Source organism: Streptopelia decaocto (genome assembly GCF_964273445.1).
Source record: "Streptopelia decaocto genome assembly, chromosome: 2".
Lineage (NCBI taxonomy): Eukaryota > Metazoa > Chordata > Aves > Columbiformes > Columbidae > Streptopelia > Streptopelia decaocto.
In genome coordinates this window covers 75,403,487-75,421,347 of record NC_138655.1, presented here as the reverse complement: position 1 = coordinate 75,421,347, position 17,861 = coordinate 75,403,487, and the positions used below count along the sequence as shown (strand labels likewise).

Below are 17,861 nucleotides of genomic sequence, written 5' to 3'. Positions count from 1 at the left end.
TAAGACCTACAGATATTCATGCATGTGTGCTTTATTAAATGAATGCGATACATATCTAAACCAAATACTTTTTAACAGATAGAATTTTAGAACAGACTGGGCCAATGGTGGACTTTATTGCTTTTTAAACTGCTTTAAAGACAAAGTGTAGTACATTCTGGTAAACTGAAATCAGTAACCCTTGCCGTGAATGTGCGTTTATAATAACCAGACTTTGAAAGCTTGTTTTCTAATGACTTCTGCTGTGAAGTCTGTTCTGCACAAGTGAAATTATTTCTTACTGTATTATTTCATATAGAAAACTTTAATGGATGCTTTCAAGTTCTTTTCACTCTACTATAAGCCATTTAGAAAACTCCAGTCAAAGTACTCCTATATTTTAGAGTGCTCTTGAAAGCATCCTGCATAGGTCAAAGATTTTTTCACTGAATGACATCCAGTATGTAGAGTTGTTAGTATGATTTTTAGTAACTCATTTTCCTATTGCCTTTGCAGACTATGGCACAATTAAGAAAGTACTTGCCCCAATGAACCAGACTTCAAGCAGCTGCCTGCTCGAGGAAATTGAACTCCTGCCAAAAAATCAGCGAGAGCCCATCAGGAGCCTTCAGATCCTGCACAGCCAGAGCGTCCTTTTTGTGGGCCTGCAGGAACATGTGATTAAGGTCCCCCTGAAGAGATGTCCCTTTTACAAAACATACAGGTATGAAGAATCAACTTCATAGTTGATCAAGTTTGATTTGATTGGAGAAAAATCCTTGCGAGGGGTTGTGGAAAAATGGGGGGGAAAAATGACAGTAATTAGGAATCCAGTTATCTCTCTCGCCAATGGCTTCCTATGTACACTGTTTATCAGAAGTGTCTCTGACTTCTTGTACTAAGTTGTTAGGACTAGATGAATCTGGGAATTAGATTGACATTTAAATGCCATTACACAGACTCTAAATTGTGAAATGAAACAGTAAGAAATGGTTTATACAGAAAACAAGTATCTGATAATGTGCAATAAATCTGTTGGTTTCATATATTTAAAGCTTGAAACTTGGACAAATTTAAGTTTTTCGGGTTTTTTTTAAGCTGTGTTATAATTGAGTAAACAATATCTCTGTGACTTCAGAAAGAAAACTGTACTGGATGAACTGAGAGTTAAGACTATCTGGAAAAATGGCTATTTAAAGGTGGTGCTGGATCAGAAAACCATGATATATGCAAATATACTAGGTGAAGGTGTTATGCAGATAACAGTTGTTCAATCGAATAAGGAAAATAATAACTTACAAATTACCACTTGGTTTTAGACGTTATTATTGCAGTGAAGGAATTTGAAGTTCAGCATATAACTTTTTCTATAGGTTATTTAAAAGTGCTCCTGGGTTATGAAACATACACTGAAATGGGTTATTTCATCCAGTTAGTTATATCTTCTCTTTGATACAAGTATGGTTCCGGTAATTCAGTAGAATTGGTCTGTTATGTATCAGATAGACTCTGACCCAGTGTGACAAGCTTTTTGAGAGCTGTGACAGATGCTTTTGGTTGTGTTTTGACTTGTTTTGCTTTCAGCTTGTTTAATATACGTTCCTTTGAAAAGCTGGGCTATTAAAGGAGGGAGAAAGGCTGCCAGTAGCCTTTCTTGACTGCTACACTCAGGTTCACAGAAACATTATCTCTGCAGCAGACAGAGAGACTATACCTGCCGGGAAAGGCAGTGACCATGTGCAGGTGAAGACATTTCTGACTGTAGGAGGGAACACGCATATGGTCACAGCAGGGAGGTGACTGCAGGACACAGGTGAAAAGTGGTGGCTCAGAGGCAGTGTAAGGACTTTTCTGAGGGACCTGGCTCTGTGTGGGGACTCTTGCCATGCAGGAGGCCATGGAAAGGCTACTGGGTTGAGAACAAGACCTAAGAAAAAGGTGTGCCCTGAAGAACCAGAGCAGACCAGGGAAGGGAGGTGTTATCATTAGTACAGTTTTTTACCAGCCTCTTATGCGGTCTTATGTAGCATATTTAGGCATATTGTACTAAAATAGAAGTGACAGGACACTCAAAGCCCTATTGGAAGTCCTGAAAAGCTCACTTTAAAGAGAAGTTGTATATAGGCAAGTCTCTGCCTCAAACTTTTGGTTGATTTAGGGGCCAAAATAGGACCAAGATTCATCTTTGGTTTTGCAAGGTGAAACAGGATGTGTGCTGGTCCTGTAGCCCTTTTTGTTTCATTTCCTCCTTTTTGTTAAGTGAAGGACATGTATTTTGCGAGAGGGAGGAGTGTGTGTGTGTATCTGGAGAAGATAAAAATATAATGACATATACTTGTGCTTCTCTGTTTTCTTGACTATGCCATGATTATGCCATTTTGGTTGTACAAAACATTAAAAATGTTTTCTTAAACCGATGTGTTTATTTCAGAAAGGGAGATTGGGATGCTATCCTGTATACTCTGCACACACAGATAGCTCAATAATATGGGCATCCCATGTTTACACCAAGTCTGCACTCTGCTTCAAACATTTCAAGGCTGGGGCTTTATTATGTAATTAGTGATGTGGGAACTCCAATATCCAGAGGTGATAGTTCCAGAGCACCTTTTTGACTGGTGTCTGTGCAGAGGGTCCCACAGGGTCCCTGGTACCTGTGCTTCTGTCCAGATAGTTCCCAAGGCACACCAGTTGTACCCCAGCTGCAGGGCCCAAACTGCTTCTGCTCTTAGAGGGAGGGACTGCTGCCTCAAATCACAGACCCCCTACAGAGCTGCAGCCTAGCCATTATTCTCCCTTTTTGAGCAGCAGGGTCTAATTGACTAGATTTTAAGAGCTTATTTTTGTGGTTTTGTTTGTTTGGATTTTTTGGGGGGGAGGGGGGTGTTTAGTTTACTTTTCTTTTTTTTTTTTTTTTTTTTTTTAAAGTGGTGCTGTTCCTGTTTTACTGAGTGGAACAGTAGTTAAAAGACGCAAATCCTGCTGAAATAATAATTTATTCCTCTGCCCAGAGGTGTGTAAGATCTCATCTTCCACTGGAATGACTTACGTAAAAGGACATAAAACTATTACTTGTGGTGTTTTTCAGTCAGATATTTTGTAGTTATATCACTTTTATTTGAATAATTAACTAACTGCTGCACCAGAATAGTTGCCATCCATGTTTTCTTCCTGGTTGAAGAGTTCACCAGCAATTCTAGCTCTGTTTCATGTGAAAGGAGTGGATTTACAGCTGTGATCTAGATGAAATAAGTCATCTCCTTGTCATCTATCATTAGAGACTCAGATTGTTTGGAAAATGCAGACATAATCTTTTTCTCACTTATCACTTACTTTTGGCTTGACATGTTTTTTCCTGTCTTACGCTGGATTTCAAGTGTATTTAGTTCTTTGCATGTGGAGAGAGTGTAGGTACATCACTTGGGGCTATAAATTTCATTAGGTGATGAGACATCTGAAACTTAGTCACTGCATTGCTGGGTGCTTTAATACTCACATTCTTGTTATATGTTGCCAACTATTACTTCTATACTAAGCAATGGGTAAATAGAGTAATGAGTATACCTCACCTAAGGAAAATGCCTTGGGACATTATGTTGGGTTTTTTTTTGGATTATTTTAATTTTATCTATTCACATTTGTCATACTGTGCCAAGGCTATATTCTGAACTTCTGTCAATAATAACTAGAGTTTCTTCCCCAGATCAAGGGCATGTGTACTCTTTAGTATCTACTTCACATAATTTTTGAGAAATAGAGCATGCTTGTGTATAAATAACAGCCTAAAAAAAACCAAAAGGCTGGAGATGTGCTAGCTCATCTGTCCTGCCTTTTTGTGTCACAGGCAGACTGCTCACTGTCTAATCTTTTCTAATCTTTTTGTTTAGGTTTATTGCAAGGGTTTCAGACAATGCAACTGCAGTCCCTCTGTTGAGCAGACTGTTACACAAGCTAATATCTCAGTATCGAGAGAACTTTCTTGAGATTGTCTGGGTTTTATTTTTATTGCATTATTCCTTGTTTTGTCCTCATGTACCAAACTCTAAAGCATGTGGTTACTGCTTTTATTTGTAACTTCTTATGTCTCCTTAGTTATCACCCTGATATTCTGTACATATTTTGCTAACATGTATTTCCTTGTAGATCTGTTCCTCCAGCACTTTATTGTAGTGGAATCCTCTGTGACACAGTGTTGCCTCTGGCAGACATTCCCTCTGATTCAGGATGGTCCTGTTCTATCAGCTCATGGCTCCACTCCCACAGACACTGTTATCGGAGGCCCTTGAAAATATTGTTTTACATTTGGGGAATGATTTTTTTTGTTGTTTTTCTTTTATTTTGTTTTTTTTGTGTGTGTGTGTTCTAGGTGCAGTTCAGTGCAATTTATTGCTGTGACAGCAGACCATACCACAGGCAGAGCCTGTTGTCACACCTGTAGTTTGCATTACTCAACACTTCCTATTATGCCACGATGTTTTCATTGTTTATAAGTAGCTTCTGTTAGTTACTAGGATTGACAGTTTTCATGGAGGGGGTCTCCCTCAGACTTCTGCCAATGGCCGAATAGTTTTGAACATCCTGTCATAATCCTGCTGTTTTCAGGAATCAGGTAGGGAAAAGTAGTTTGGGCCGTATGAATTCTTACAAACAGTTCTCCAAAAAGCCCTGCCACTGTCATGCTCCAGGAGGAAACAGCAAAGCAGTTACCTTAGTTTGGCTCTCCTTGGGAAAAATCCTTAAGATTTGACCGGGTTATTATCACCTCGGTATTGTAATTTACACATCAAACTTTTACAGAAGACCATCAACATTATTTACTAGAGCTTTTATCTTCATTAAGAATTCTCCAGCTCTCTGTACTTCTTCAGAGTTGAGTAGGCCAAGCATAAAGTGTAACTGACTTTTGTATACTCATTAATTGACTATAATGCGAGATAGAATGATAAGCATGAGAAGATAACTATTAAGCTCCCTGAAGTTACATCGTTTGCTATTTACTTTGAAGGCTCTAACCATCTGTAATAAGGAGTAAGATCTGTGGCAGGGGGTCAGGACTCCATGCCCTGAAATGGAGAACTAGTCAGCTTTTTTTTATTGGCAGCTGTAGCCTTCAAAGCAACCTTGGATGGCAGTGATTTCTCTGAGGCAAATTTGTTGATGTAATAATTTGTAGTAGAATTTTCAGCGCATCAGTTTTGAAAGTAGGGGCAATGAAAGGTTTTTCAGCCCAATGTTCTGCAAAATCTTACCAAGCAAGGGTCAAGAATTGGTATTTCTGATGGAAGGTATGTTTCACACACTTAGAAGGCTTGAAAACTGATCTCACTATGATGTTATGTCTAAGTAAATAAATAGTGCCATCTGCTAAAAGCTGTATAAACAGTGTGAAAAACCAACTTTCGGAAAATTTGAGTATTGTTTCTTACTTGGTGTACTTAAAATATTATTGGGTCACAACGTTGTTTTGCTGAGTAATGTTATCATAACTATTCAACTGTAACCCTGACTTTTCTCTCTCTGTACTCCATCATTTTTATTTTGGCTTCATTGTTAACCATCAACTATGCAATCTGTACATACACAAAAGATAACTGTAGCAGCACAATTATAAGAGAGGTACTGGATTAACTAACGTAAGAAATTTTTTGCAAATTTACTTGTGCTTTATTTCATTCCTAGAACTCCAGCAAGATTATTGGATTAAGTATTTCAACTGCTGTTGCATTCTTTTATTTTTCCTTGTCCATAGATGCAGCTTCCTCAGAAGTAACTCTTTCATTCAGTGCTAGCCTTTTTTCCTGGGAATAAACCACTATGGCTATCACTACATAGCAGAATAACGATTCCTATATACTAAGGTTATAAAAGTTAACAAAGAGTAATGTGGTCTAAACTATTACTAGGTGCTAATGTGTCCAGAAGAGCTTGCCAACACATGGAATTTAAATAGCTACTTTGAAATAATCATTCCAGAATAGTTATTTTTAGATTTCCAGGTGGATTTCCTTATGCAAGCCTTATTGCAGTTTCAATCAGAGAAACACACAGCTACATTAGACTGTTGGAACCCCTTGAGGCATAGTCTGAATTAGTGATTCCAGAGTAGTATTCCAGAATCAGAGTCTTCATAAATTTCCCAAACTAGGAAAAAACATAATCCTGTCTAGATTATAAGCACATTTAAAAAAAAAAAAAAAGAGAAGAGGTTTTTTAGGTATTAGACGTGCTGCAAAATTATCTCCCATTGGTGTGAAACTATGAGAACATTAGCAAAGTCAGAAAAACTACGAAATAAACACACTCAAAACAAGTACAATATGATTCCCATACTACGGACTCAGTTGAAGCTATACAGGTCTGAGGGTGGCCTATATTTCTTTCTTCCTCTTTGAGGACCCGCATTTTTGCAGAAAGTGTCTTTGTCAGGCCCACAAAGTGCATCAGAGGACAAACTACACAATTACATTATTCTGCACCTGAAATATTTAGTCACAACTCTTTACAGTGTGTGATCTATGCATGTACATATAATATTTAAAGCACAAATTTTTGGCGAACAAGAAGGAATTTTGATAAACAGGTAGAATTTTACAGCCTGCTCCCAATGTATTTATTGCAGTACCCTATGAGGACAAAGGAAAATGTCTTTTCTTTTTAGTTTGCAAAGTTTTAAGAAAACCAGATGGACTTGACTGTATATTTGCAATTCAGATTTTTATTAGCAAGTTATTAAAGAAAGAAGTGAACTTAGAAATAAAAATTTAAAACCAGCATATGTTTTTCATATGTCATGGTCCAAGTCATTGCTTTAAAAAATACCAGAAGTTTGAGGAATTTTATGTTCAGTGTAGTTACTGTCAAGTTTTTCTTGAAAATCACCTGACATGGTTAAAACAACCCACTTTCCAAGAGATCAGTTCACTAGTCATTTGATACTTGGCAAGTGTATTTTCTGGAAAAAAAAGTTCAAGGCACTGGATGTTTTAAAAAGAAATGAACAAACAAACAAAGGCAATTCTGGAAGGTTTTTTTCTTTTTTATTTTAAAATAATTTAACATATCGGATACTAGCCTGCTATGCAGTCAGGCCTGCACATATCCTATGTATTTCAGTTTATGATGTTCTGCATTACACACCAATTGTTTTCTCATGAGAATTATTTGCAGTTCTCTTAATATTCTATTATCTTTTTGTGGACATTTTCATTTATGTGAAGTTGTACAGAAAATTAAAATCTGAGTTTGGAATTCACTGAATGCATGGAAGAGAAAGACAGAGTATTCTTGATGCAGTAGTGTGCACTGTGGGCAGGATTCCAAGACAGGAGTTTTGATGCTCCATTTCTATGACCCCAAACTGAGTGGCTTTAAAGACCATATGCTCTACACAATGTTTTCAGGCCAGTGGAGGCACCTACAGTTACTTTTGGAATGAGAGGTAACAGTGCCCTCAAAATGTTGAGATACTTGCTATCTGGTTACTACTTTTAAGGAGTCACATTGTACATGCTAAATCTGGGCCTGCTATCTTTGAAACTGATTCATATTCTGGTATAAAGTTAATATCAACATATAAGTTTAAAAGAACCTAGGTTATAGCTGACTAGAAGTATATGGAAGTTGTGTGCACTGTTTACATTTATATCCGCTAAAGATTTACAGGTCTTTTAAGGACACGGGGATGCTGTATGGAAGCAAATATGTCCAACCTGGGCAAGCACTATTGTTGCTGTTCTGATCTAGGAAGACATTGATATGTAGGAAGACCCCCAAATCTGTTGTTCTTGAGTTGTCTTGTTTTGTAGATAGCTTAGATTGTCAGACCCTGTTTACCAGTCACAGATTTGCAGGCTCTAGTTTCAGCCCATCGAATGTGCTCTGAACACCCTATCTGCACCTGGTTGTCCCAGCCTTTCAGTGCTCCTACCTCTTAATCAGAGGGCTGGAAGCTTTGTCTTGGCTGATTGACATGGTTGAAGACCTCAGATGTTATTTCTTTACAATGAATGGCAAGCCTACCTTCTCTTGTAGAGAATATGCTCTGAAAGTTGTCTTTTAAATTTGTCCCAGGTAGACTCCCTTGGAAACATCTGTGTTCAGAGAATTGTGTGTTATAAACAATTTTACTGAAAAAAAAACCAAACATAAATTTCTGATTCTGGATTTGAAAGGAGGAGTTTGTAAATTTAAGGCTAGTATTGACAGTGCATACTGCTAGATTGAATCGTGCCTAGATGTTGTTTGTTGCCTTATAGAAATTTGCTTACGAAGAAGCAATGGTAATCCACAGAGGGTGGCTGAGATAATTAAAGGATTTTATTTTTCTTAATGGTACATGCAAGGGTTAAGCAGGATTCTGAATATTTGACAAGGATCTTAGTTTGAATTCCTAGGACTTAATAAATTGTGTGCCTATTATTCATGTTCTTCATTGATCTATATCTTTACATCCCCATTCTTCATTGCATTTATATATATATACACATATATATAGCTACAAAATCAATAGTAATGAAAACACGGATAGGTGCCTGTGTACAGAAGTCCAGCATCAGATTGATGTCTTCATTCAGAAGCAGATAAGACAGTGCATTCAGAACATGAGACAGGCTTTTATCTTCAGTTGTCTGTTCAAATTTGCAATGAGGAATCTGGCTTCTGTGAAATAAGATGTTGACCCCATGTTCCGTTCCTGATATACAAAGTGTCCAGATCTCAGCTGACAGTAATTGGAACTAGGTGGGCATTGCTACCTCAGTACAAAGGATTTGAACGAGTCAGAAGGCTCAAATATCCTCTGTTCTTCAAAATGCTGTGTATAGGTAAAACCAGAAGAATGTTTCATTGAACAGTCATCGAAGATGCACCTCTTACATTTATACATTCTCTGAATAAAATGTTATGGCTCAAGAGGATACCAGATTAGCATTTAAAGTGTATATTAATATGGGAATATCTTTTTCCTCTGAAAGGAGATTTAAAAATCTCTTTGAAATCAAAGGTATCAAGACATAGCTTTTAATATTAAGGGTTTTTTTTGTTGTTCTTTGAAAAACATAATGAATTCTTTTTAGTCTAAAACTGTATGGGATTTTTAATATATTTTGCTCTGAACGGTGTTCGTTTCTGCCTCATTTTCTGTCTGAATAAATCATCTCAAATGTAATCGAAGTAGAGCAGTTTTGCTAGTCCACTTGGTGATAATTATAAAATAGCTGAGGAAAACGACCTGCTATTGCTGGCTTCCTTTGGAGGGGGGTAACTTATGGTTCTGTTACTAATCAGTCATGACTAATCATTGCATGACTGTCAGTAGGCATATGGAATCATCACAACCAAATGAATGTCTTGCAGGAGAGACGCTCAACTACCTACCATCTACGTTTGGTAAAAAATGTGAATTGTCAGTGTAGAGGAAAATTAGAATCAATCAGTAGAAGCCAAAAACTGTTGAATGCTTTTGTAGAGTACTGACTCTACAGGGTAAGTGGCATCAAGAGTCGTAGAATGAACAAATTCACTTTTATTCCTGAATTTTCTTCCTGCACAAAATTGCCACTTTTAGCAGTCCTGGGTCAAATCATGTGACATCTTAGACATGTAAGCTGGTGACTACTGGGAATAACAGACAAAACATTTATTATTATATCTGGTGAAATTGAGATGTAAGGTAAACAAGACAAGATAAGCTTACTGAACAGCTCTGCTACTTCCAGTGCCACTATCTGAAAGGGCCCTGTCAACTGAAAGACCTAATACCAATTATAAAATTAATCTAATGTTTCAATAGTAGCATCTAAAGTGTCTTTAATTTAGACAGAGATTTGGGAGGAGGAAGGGATAAAGCTGTGTAGTGGTATCTCATTTTCTGCTTTCCTTGCTTACACAAATTTGACAACCATTTTGTTGTTTCATGTATGCACTGAAGCTCTTCCTCTTATTGCTGTCCCTTGGGAGAGAGATTCATTAAAAAAGAGTTAAAACAATATACAGTTTTCATTTATGGAGGACTATAACGACATATACTTGAGAGATAAATAATATTTCCTTTAGATTTCACATTTCAGATAGAAGTTCTGATATTTGCATATTTGCAAGCTGACGTGGCTTCAGCTGGATAGAGTTAATTTTCTTCCTAGTAGCTGGTATAGTGCAGTGGTTTTGATTTTGGATGAGAATAACATTGATAACATGCTGATGTTTTAGCTACTGCTGATCAGCACTTACACAGAGTCAAGACCTTTCTGCTTCTCACCCCACCCCACGAGTGAGTAGGCTCAGGGTACACCAGAAGTTTGGAGGGGACATGGCTAAGATAGCTGACCTAAACTGACAAAAGGGATCTTCCATACTACATGATGTCACGCTCAGTATGTAAACTAGGGGGAAAGCTGTCTGGAGAGCTGCTGCTTGGGAACAGGCTGGGCATCAGTTTCTGGGTGATAAGCGATTACGGATTGCTCTGCCAATACCTGAGAACAGGGCAGCTATTTAAGCCAAGTCCTGCCTCATTTCATAAATATATCTGACATGGTGAACTGAGATGCCAGAAAGAGAGTGATGATGCTGAACTACATGTTAGTGGTATGATTTTTCTGTCTGAACATAAGATTTCAAAACTTAAGCTTTTTACAAGATGAGACTTAAATATAATAATGTCTGGGACAATCAATTAGAATATTATTATTAAAAAAAAAAAAAAAGTTGGCAAAACTGGAGTTTTTCATGTGAAGTATGCTTCTCAGACAAAATTTTGTGTTACTTTGTTTGGAATAGTCCATGTTTCCGGGACTAATTTATGTATCCTAGTGTAAAGAAAAATAAAATAATTCTTGAAGACTGTTAATACTTCTCAGTTTTGGAGAAAGTTCTTCATACTTAGCCTCCTGTCATCTGCATGAGGTTAGCTGAGTTATTAACTTCTTGAAATTATGGTTTATGGGTTTCATATGCTCAGTAGACACTCTCAACTAAATTCTGAAAAGAACTGCCTCATCTTATTTTGGTCCAATGCTCTCTGAACCTGTTTGTTTACTGAAATGGCCATGTTCAGTGTTCATGGAGTGATTGAACATGTTTTGTCCCAGCACTGCAAGGACTTTTCAGCATTTTTTTAAACTTTATTTCTTCCACCAGACTAGGATCTATTCTGATATCAAGAAGTTGTAAGATGGATCAAAATATGCTGTTAGTGCCCTACTTGTAACTTCTAAATGAGTTGTAATGAAAGGTTCAAGCCATTTTGATTTTGCTGAGTGGAAAGTAATGTGGAAACAAAAGCAAAAGAGGAAATGGGGTCTAAGAGCAGAATGAGAGAAGGATCAGCTTACTCTCAGGAAAGAGGGAGTGTGGTTTTAAGTGAAAGGATACTGACTTAAAATATTTTTAAATAAAAAGCATCTAAAGCGTATTAGCTGCATTTAAAAAATATTAACACTTAACATAAAGGAATAGTGAAGTTGGAAAAGTGAGCACTTCTGCTTTGAGAAATAACACAGCTAAAGTTGCCAGTTGTGCATTATGTCAGCCTTTAACTTTTGTTGTTGTTCTTTTTTCATAAAACACGTGCTTTATCAGAGCTACTCTGAAGTAGATCACTGAACATCTTGTCTTGCAAATACTGGAAGGCCAAGACACTTAAAACTTTCCGTAATTTGCATTAATTGTTCTCCTCACTTTCTAGATAGTTAAATGGAAACATGTGCAGCCTGCGTTACAAAAATGCTAAGTGCTCACAGCTGCAAGAGTCATCACTGGGAACCCTCTTCTGAACACTGAATCCCCTAAACCAAAAGATTTCTCTTCAAACTGGCAGTCTGGTTAGGAGTACTTAGGGAGTTTTGGCTACTACGTCTCTTACTCTGTGCCCATTTTGCAGATGGGAACCATGATCCCACATAGTCTTGGCAGTCCACGTTGCCAAGTATACTGTAGAAACGAGTTCTTTGACATTTATAAGCACTAAGAATCCTCTCTGATGGTATTATGGAATAGCATCCATGGGAATTAGTAAGTCTGAATTTTTTCTGATGTTAGCATGGAACTACCTGAGGAATGCCAGAGATAAACAGAAATATGAACAAAACACAGGATTTGTAAGGACAGAATCACAGAAGGGTTGAGGTTGGCAGGGGCCTCTGGACATCATCTGGTTGAAACTTCTGCTCAAGTGGGGTCACCTAGAGGCAGTTGCCTAGGACTATATCCAGGCAGCTTCTGAATATCTCTAAGGAAGAAGGCTTCAGGAACCTCTCTGGGCAACTTATGCCAGTGCTCAGTCACCCTCAGAGTGATAACGTACTCATGTCACTGGGTATCACCAAAAAGAACCTGGCTGCCCCTTCTTTGTCCCCTCCTTTCAGGTGTTTCTGTGTATTGATGAGATCCTCTGAGCTTTCTCTTCTCCAGCTCTTTCAACCTCTCCTCACACGAGCGATGCTCCAGTCTCTTAATCATCTTTGTGATCCTTCACTGGATATATGTGATGTGAATGGACAATTACAGAGAGAATGATAATACCCATGGATTTAAGTTGAACAAGAATGATCAGTCTAACATTTTTTATAACCTAGACAAAATGTTTGAATTTGTTATTTTTATGTGGAATTTGTAGGTATTTTTACAAGTGCTAATTATATTATGCTTCACTATGATGGGACTTCCACCAATTTTCTTATGTATCTTGAGCTATGAAGCTGCAGAACTATTGCCTGGGCTGCTAAGGCTTGACCTGCCAGTAGAAAGAGAAAGCTGACATTTAATAGAGAAAATAATTTCTAGTTTTGTATAGTGGGTATTTCAGAGTCTGTAAGAAGCTGGACTTCCATCTTTCTCTCTAACTTTCTTTTTTCCTCCTCATTTGCCACTAGAAGGAAAGATATAGGGCAGCATGTGATATTGGAGAGGTGTGATGTCAGCCACCAGCACCCCTTTGAACTTATTTCCAGGAATTCTGTAGCAGGGAAGAAAACAAATCAGAGTGTTTTCAAATTAACTTTCAAAGAGTAGACATTGTAATTTGATTTCTGACAAAAATGACAGTTGTAATTCCAAAATGGATAGAAAAGACTATGAACTGTAACTCCTGAAATCTTTTGTACTTTGAGCAGACAAGGTATACATTTTATAATATGAATTGCTGTAATTCTATAGTAGTAAGTACAAAAGTAAGTTTTGACAACATACCATGCATGCAGACAGAAATTCAGCTGTGCACTTAAAAGAAATCCTAGCTTTGTGTAAGCACTCAAATTAATTTTTCTTCTGTTTCGTCATTTCATCTCTGTCATACCACAACGTGGATCAATTTCACTATCTGTTTTAGGCTTATGAAATACAAAGAGATGCTTCATAGTTATTTAGAGAACTTTGGCTAGTAGAGATGAAGATCAGTGTTCATGTTTTCTGGCTGGTTTTCATTCACAGTGCATGTATTGGATCCCAAGACCCTTATTGTGGCTGGGACATGGTGATGAAGAAATGCACAACGCTGGAAGAAAGTCTGAGCATGAGTCAATGGGAGCAAAGCATTACAGTGTGTCCAGTAAGTCCAAATACATTCATTTGTCTCTCAAAATGTTTGATTCCATGTGAATTCCAAGAAAAGGAGCTGGCATAGATTTTTCAAGCTCAGAAAACTGTATTTAATGCCATTTTCCTCAGGCCTTACCATCAGATTTTAACAGGATATTTAGTTTCTTTTCTACTTTTTATCAAACTCCTTATATAATGTGATCAAATTATTTATAGTACTTTCAAAGGGTAGGGTTTTTTTACCTGTAATGTCTGTGTTCCCACCTTGAAATCAAATGTTCACTAAGATAAGTGATATTGACATGTTTTTCTCTGCAGAATTTTTCTCAATTTTGTACTTTGAAAAAAAGTGGTATAATCTTTTAGAATCATTGCTAGTACAAAAGACCATATAACATCTTTTGAAGTCCATGAATTGGAAGACTCACAGACATATATGACAGGAGTGATAATTATAATAGACTTAGTGTTAATATTTACAGTGGTTTAAAACACCTCTTTTAAAAATAATTTTGAATAAATTTAATATAATAAAAACAAAACAACAAAGTTTATTTATATCTCTCCTTTTTAACATGGTTCCAGTGTTGTTTTAATATTGATTCTTTTTCCTCACTCCAAAAAGCACAAAAAGAGGGTCAAGAAGGATCTTCTTTGTGTTACTAAGCTCTTTCCTTTGGGGACTGATGCTACTTCATCTTTGCCTTCTGCCCATGAAGAGGAAACCTTTCCAAATCATTTCTACTTTTTTTGCTAAGGACTTCTTGAACTTGTCCCCACTTGCCACTGGAGTACATGCATTTATGAATTTATGCTCAAACAACATCTATGTTGTAGTGTCCCTGTGTTCAACAAGCTCCTTTTAACCTGTTACTGACACTCCCTTCTCTTAAGCTGGGCTTTGTTTAAGGAGTTGGAGATGTGCAAAATTAGTACGAAGTCCTGCCAGCTTTCACTTGTGATCTCTACGTGTGTTGCAGCAGCCTAATAGATACAAATCACTGATTCTGAGGTTCTTGAGACCTAGGTCCTGTGTTCTGACTGTCTGTGTTTGACATCAAATAGGAATTTTTTAAACAATATCTTGTCTTGTCCTTTGCATCCGTGCTCTCACATAGTCGCCAAATAAAAAAGGTTTGTAATGCATTTATCTTCATTGGCATTTTAGCTCAAATCAGGAGCAGTTTGGGGGCAAATACTCTGATTTTCCCAATCTACTATTCTTTGGTTCACATCACAAAACAGTCTGGAAGCAGACAAGACACATAACTTTCAGATGAAATTAAATCAAAAATGTGCTCCAACTACTACTAGGCATTTGGTCCATGGCCAGAGTGAGTCCAAAGTAAAGCCACAAAATACATATGGTGTACGTGTCAAGTCTTCAACACCAACTGTTTTACTTTCCAGATTTGCAGTTTATATGCATTCCACTTGCTAACATAGACATAGTCATAGTCTTACAGAAAGTGTGGATTCAGTCACTAGTGCTGTCCTTGCCTCCCTGACTGGCAAGTAACTGGATGCACTGTACAGTATATTTATTTCTAAGTACATGGAGTATATTGTATCTCCTTGCACTAATCCCACAGGCTAAATGAGGTTATGTGGAGGGTTTGCTTGTGGCCCGGCTGGGTTACTATATTAGGAAGGATTACTGTAATGGGTAGATCTTTGAACTCTGGCATAAGCCCTTATTTTCTTTCATAGATACAAAACATGAGGCCAGGAGGGGACGGGCGGGGAGGGAGGAATGGTTTAGAAAGCAGAATTCAATTGTGTTCCATTCAACTGGAAAAACAATTATTTAATGTCTGTTATATGACAGTTACGTAAGACCTGACAGTCTAGTGAAAGCAGGGGAGCACCAAAGGATTGCTCAGAAACTCATCCACAGCTATGAGACTTATTCTGCATATCAGAGATGAAAAGATTTAGCAAGCCTCCAAAGGAATTTTGGAGTTGAACAGATTGGGATTGCATAATGTAAGAAAAATTATAGAATTAACTGTAAATTGAAAAGCATGGTTTTACCACTGTCTTAAATCCCTGAACTCTAACTAACACATTATTGAACAAATTCTCAAACTTCATAGAAACTTTCCTTTAAAGTAACGCTGTATTCTGGTGAACTGCAATCAATTACAATTTTGCTTAGTGAGGCTTTCAAATATTTATTTTACAGCATTTTAATGTGCTATATTCACAGGATATATAAGCCAAGACGTAATGAATTTCATTTTGTAGCCAACTGAGCTATGTACATCCTTAATGTTCACTATATACATTTTAGATAATGTTGCATGCAGAACATAACAGAATATTAGAAACCAACTACCCTTCCTCTTTTGTTTCCAATTGGTTCCAATATGTTAATTGTTAGTGAAACTACACTGATCTTTTTAAAACTACAGAAATTTTGTCAGATTCATGCATGACCAGTTTCTTCTAAACTCGGTTCAGAGAGAAGGGCCTGTTTATGCACAAGTTTAGCCCAAAATTTAAAGTGTGACCAGTTGCACTTGAAAAATTATTTCCTAGGGAATTATTCATCTCTCTGAATATTTATTGACATGTTGTGGTGGAGCAGCGAGTGGGCTAGGAGAGGTAGCTGAGCATCTGTGTTACTGTCTCTCTGAACTTTGAAGATAATTTGTGGCAAATGTGGTTATTTTGATTAGCTCTCTTCGATTTAATTCTCAAGTTGTTTTTTCAGGTTATTGTTTCAGTTGGCATGAGTACACCAATTGTGCATGAATACAGATAGAAACTCATGCTGTGGCACATATATCTACTTTGAACTTCTTCCAGTTGGTCAGATATCCTTATTATTTATCCAATATTATTTATAGCAAGGAAGATTCATTGTTTTGCTGCAATATTTTCCAGTGGGACCACTTGCAATCCACCACTTGAAAATACAGTCTGACACTATCAGAGAACTTTTACAAGGAAAGTTTTGGTTTGGTTTGGTTTTTTAATTTGTGGGGTTGTTTTGCATAAGTATGCAAGATGAAATGACTTTATTTTTACAGCTGTGGCAAATGATGGGAAAGAGTATAGTACAAGATCTTACATTAATTCATTAGCAGCTTCAGGAAATGCTCCAGAGCCACTGAGTTCTAGACAAAGTAATCTCAAACCAAAGAGCAAATGTAAGTACTTGGTCACTCAAGATGTGACCTTTACTCAAAGCACAGAGGCACGAACCTGAAAGATGGATGCAGAAAGGCTCACCAGTAGATTTTTATTTCCTAGAGTCTTATGATGAAATTGTTTGATATCATTTCTGAAAGGGAGATATTCATAGAGAGACAGAGCAGGTAAGCCACTGGGAACAGCAGAGACTGCAGTGGGATGATCTTTACAGAGGTAGGGGAAAAAATCAAGAAAGAGAAACCTGCCATCAGTATGTGCTTCTGCGCTCAAGATTTCAGCTAAGTTTTATGGATACTTTCCCTGCCACTTGATGTAAATCATAGTAACCATAGACAATTGTAGCTTTAGTTTGTAATTGTAGGTGCAACAATAAAGATACTTTGGTACAGCATAGAAATAGAAAGCATTTTTACATCTCTGACATTAATTGGATTGGGGATATATCATTACTAGTTTATGGACTGTGTATTTGTTAGACTAGCAGTGTAAGAGAGAATGGGTTTACTTGTCACTTAATAAGAAGTATTTCCTGTTGTCTTATGAAAAACAGGAATGTATACTCTGCACGAGCAAAGGTTGGGGAGTTATTTTCAATAAATAGCTGTCAACAGAATTTTTAAATGATTAATTGTGTTGATGTCAGTTGAAGCTGGCAGAATATACACATAGCTGTTCTGCGGTGAAGTGATATCTGTGAAAAATAAATCATGAGAAATGTAATTAATAGTGAAATTATGGAACCTTTACCACAGTGGGAAGAATCAGCCAGCACCCAGCACTGCAGTGGAAACATCTCTTGTGCTGTAATCGAATCTCTTGTATCTTCAAGTTATTAGCGAAATGTATACTTCCCTCACCACTGTTAAAATGAAATAATACTAAAAATAGCAAAGGGAGACACCATTTCAGACCATCGTGACAAGCTACAACTGTAGTTCCTATTTCAATATATAAGTAAATCTTACAGTGTTACGTTCTTACACGTTTGATAAAATATGCCTGACTACAACTGGTACATATTTATTATTATCTAAGGGTGACTTTAAATGCTGTTTAGCCTGCACTTGTTAGTACTGTTGTTTTGACTGGAAGTTAAAACGTGACAATCAAAAGGCAAGTCCTTCAGCATTTAGGTGAAAAAGTGGCCAACATTTCCATTTATGATCACAGTTTTGTCAGGATTAACACCT

General features: G+C 37.1%; 1 protein-coding gene across 9 annotated transcripts in view; it reads left to right on the top strand.

Annotated features, from left to right (window-relative positions):
- SEMA5A (semaphorin 5A) overlaps nucleotides 1-17,861 on the top strand; it is a 328,825-nt gene that overhangs the window by 224,867 nt on the left and 86,097 nt on the right. For all 9 annotated transcript variants that reach the window (XM_082045292.1, XM_082045298.1, XM_082045290.1 and 6 more), the window contains 2 exons: nucleotides 496-703; nucleotides 13,405-13,522. In XM_082045292.1, the coding sequence (XP_081901418.1) occupies nucleotides 496-703; nucleotides 13,405-13,522 (326 nt within the window). The remainder of the gene's footprint in view (nucleotides 1-495; nucleotides 704-13,404; nucleotides 13,523-17,861) is intronic.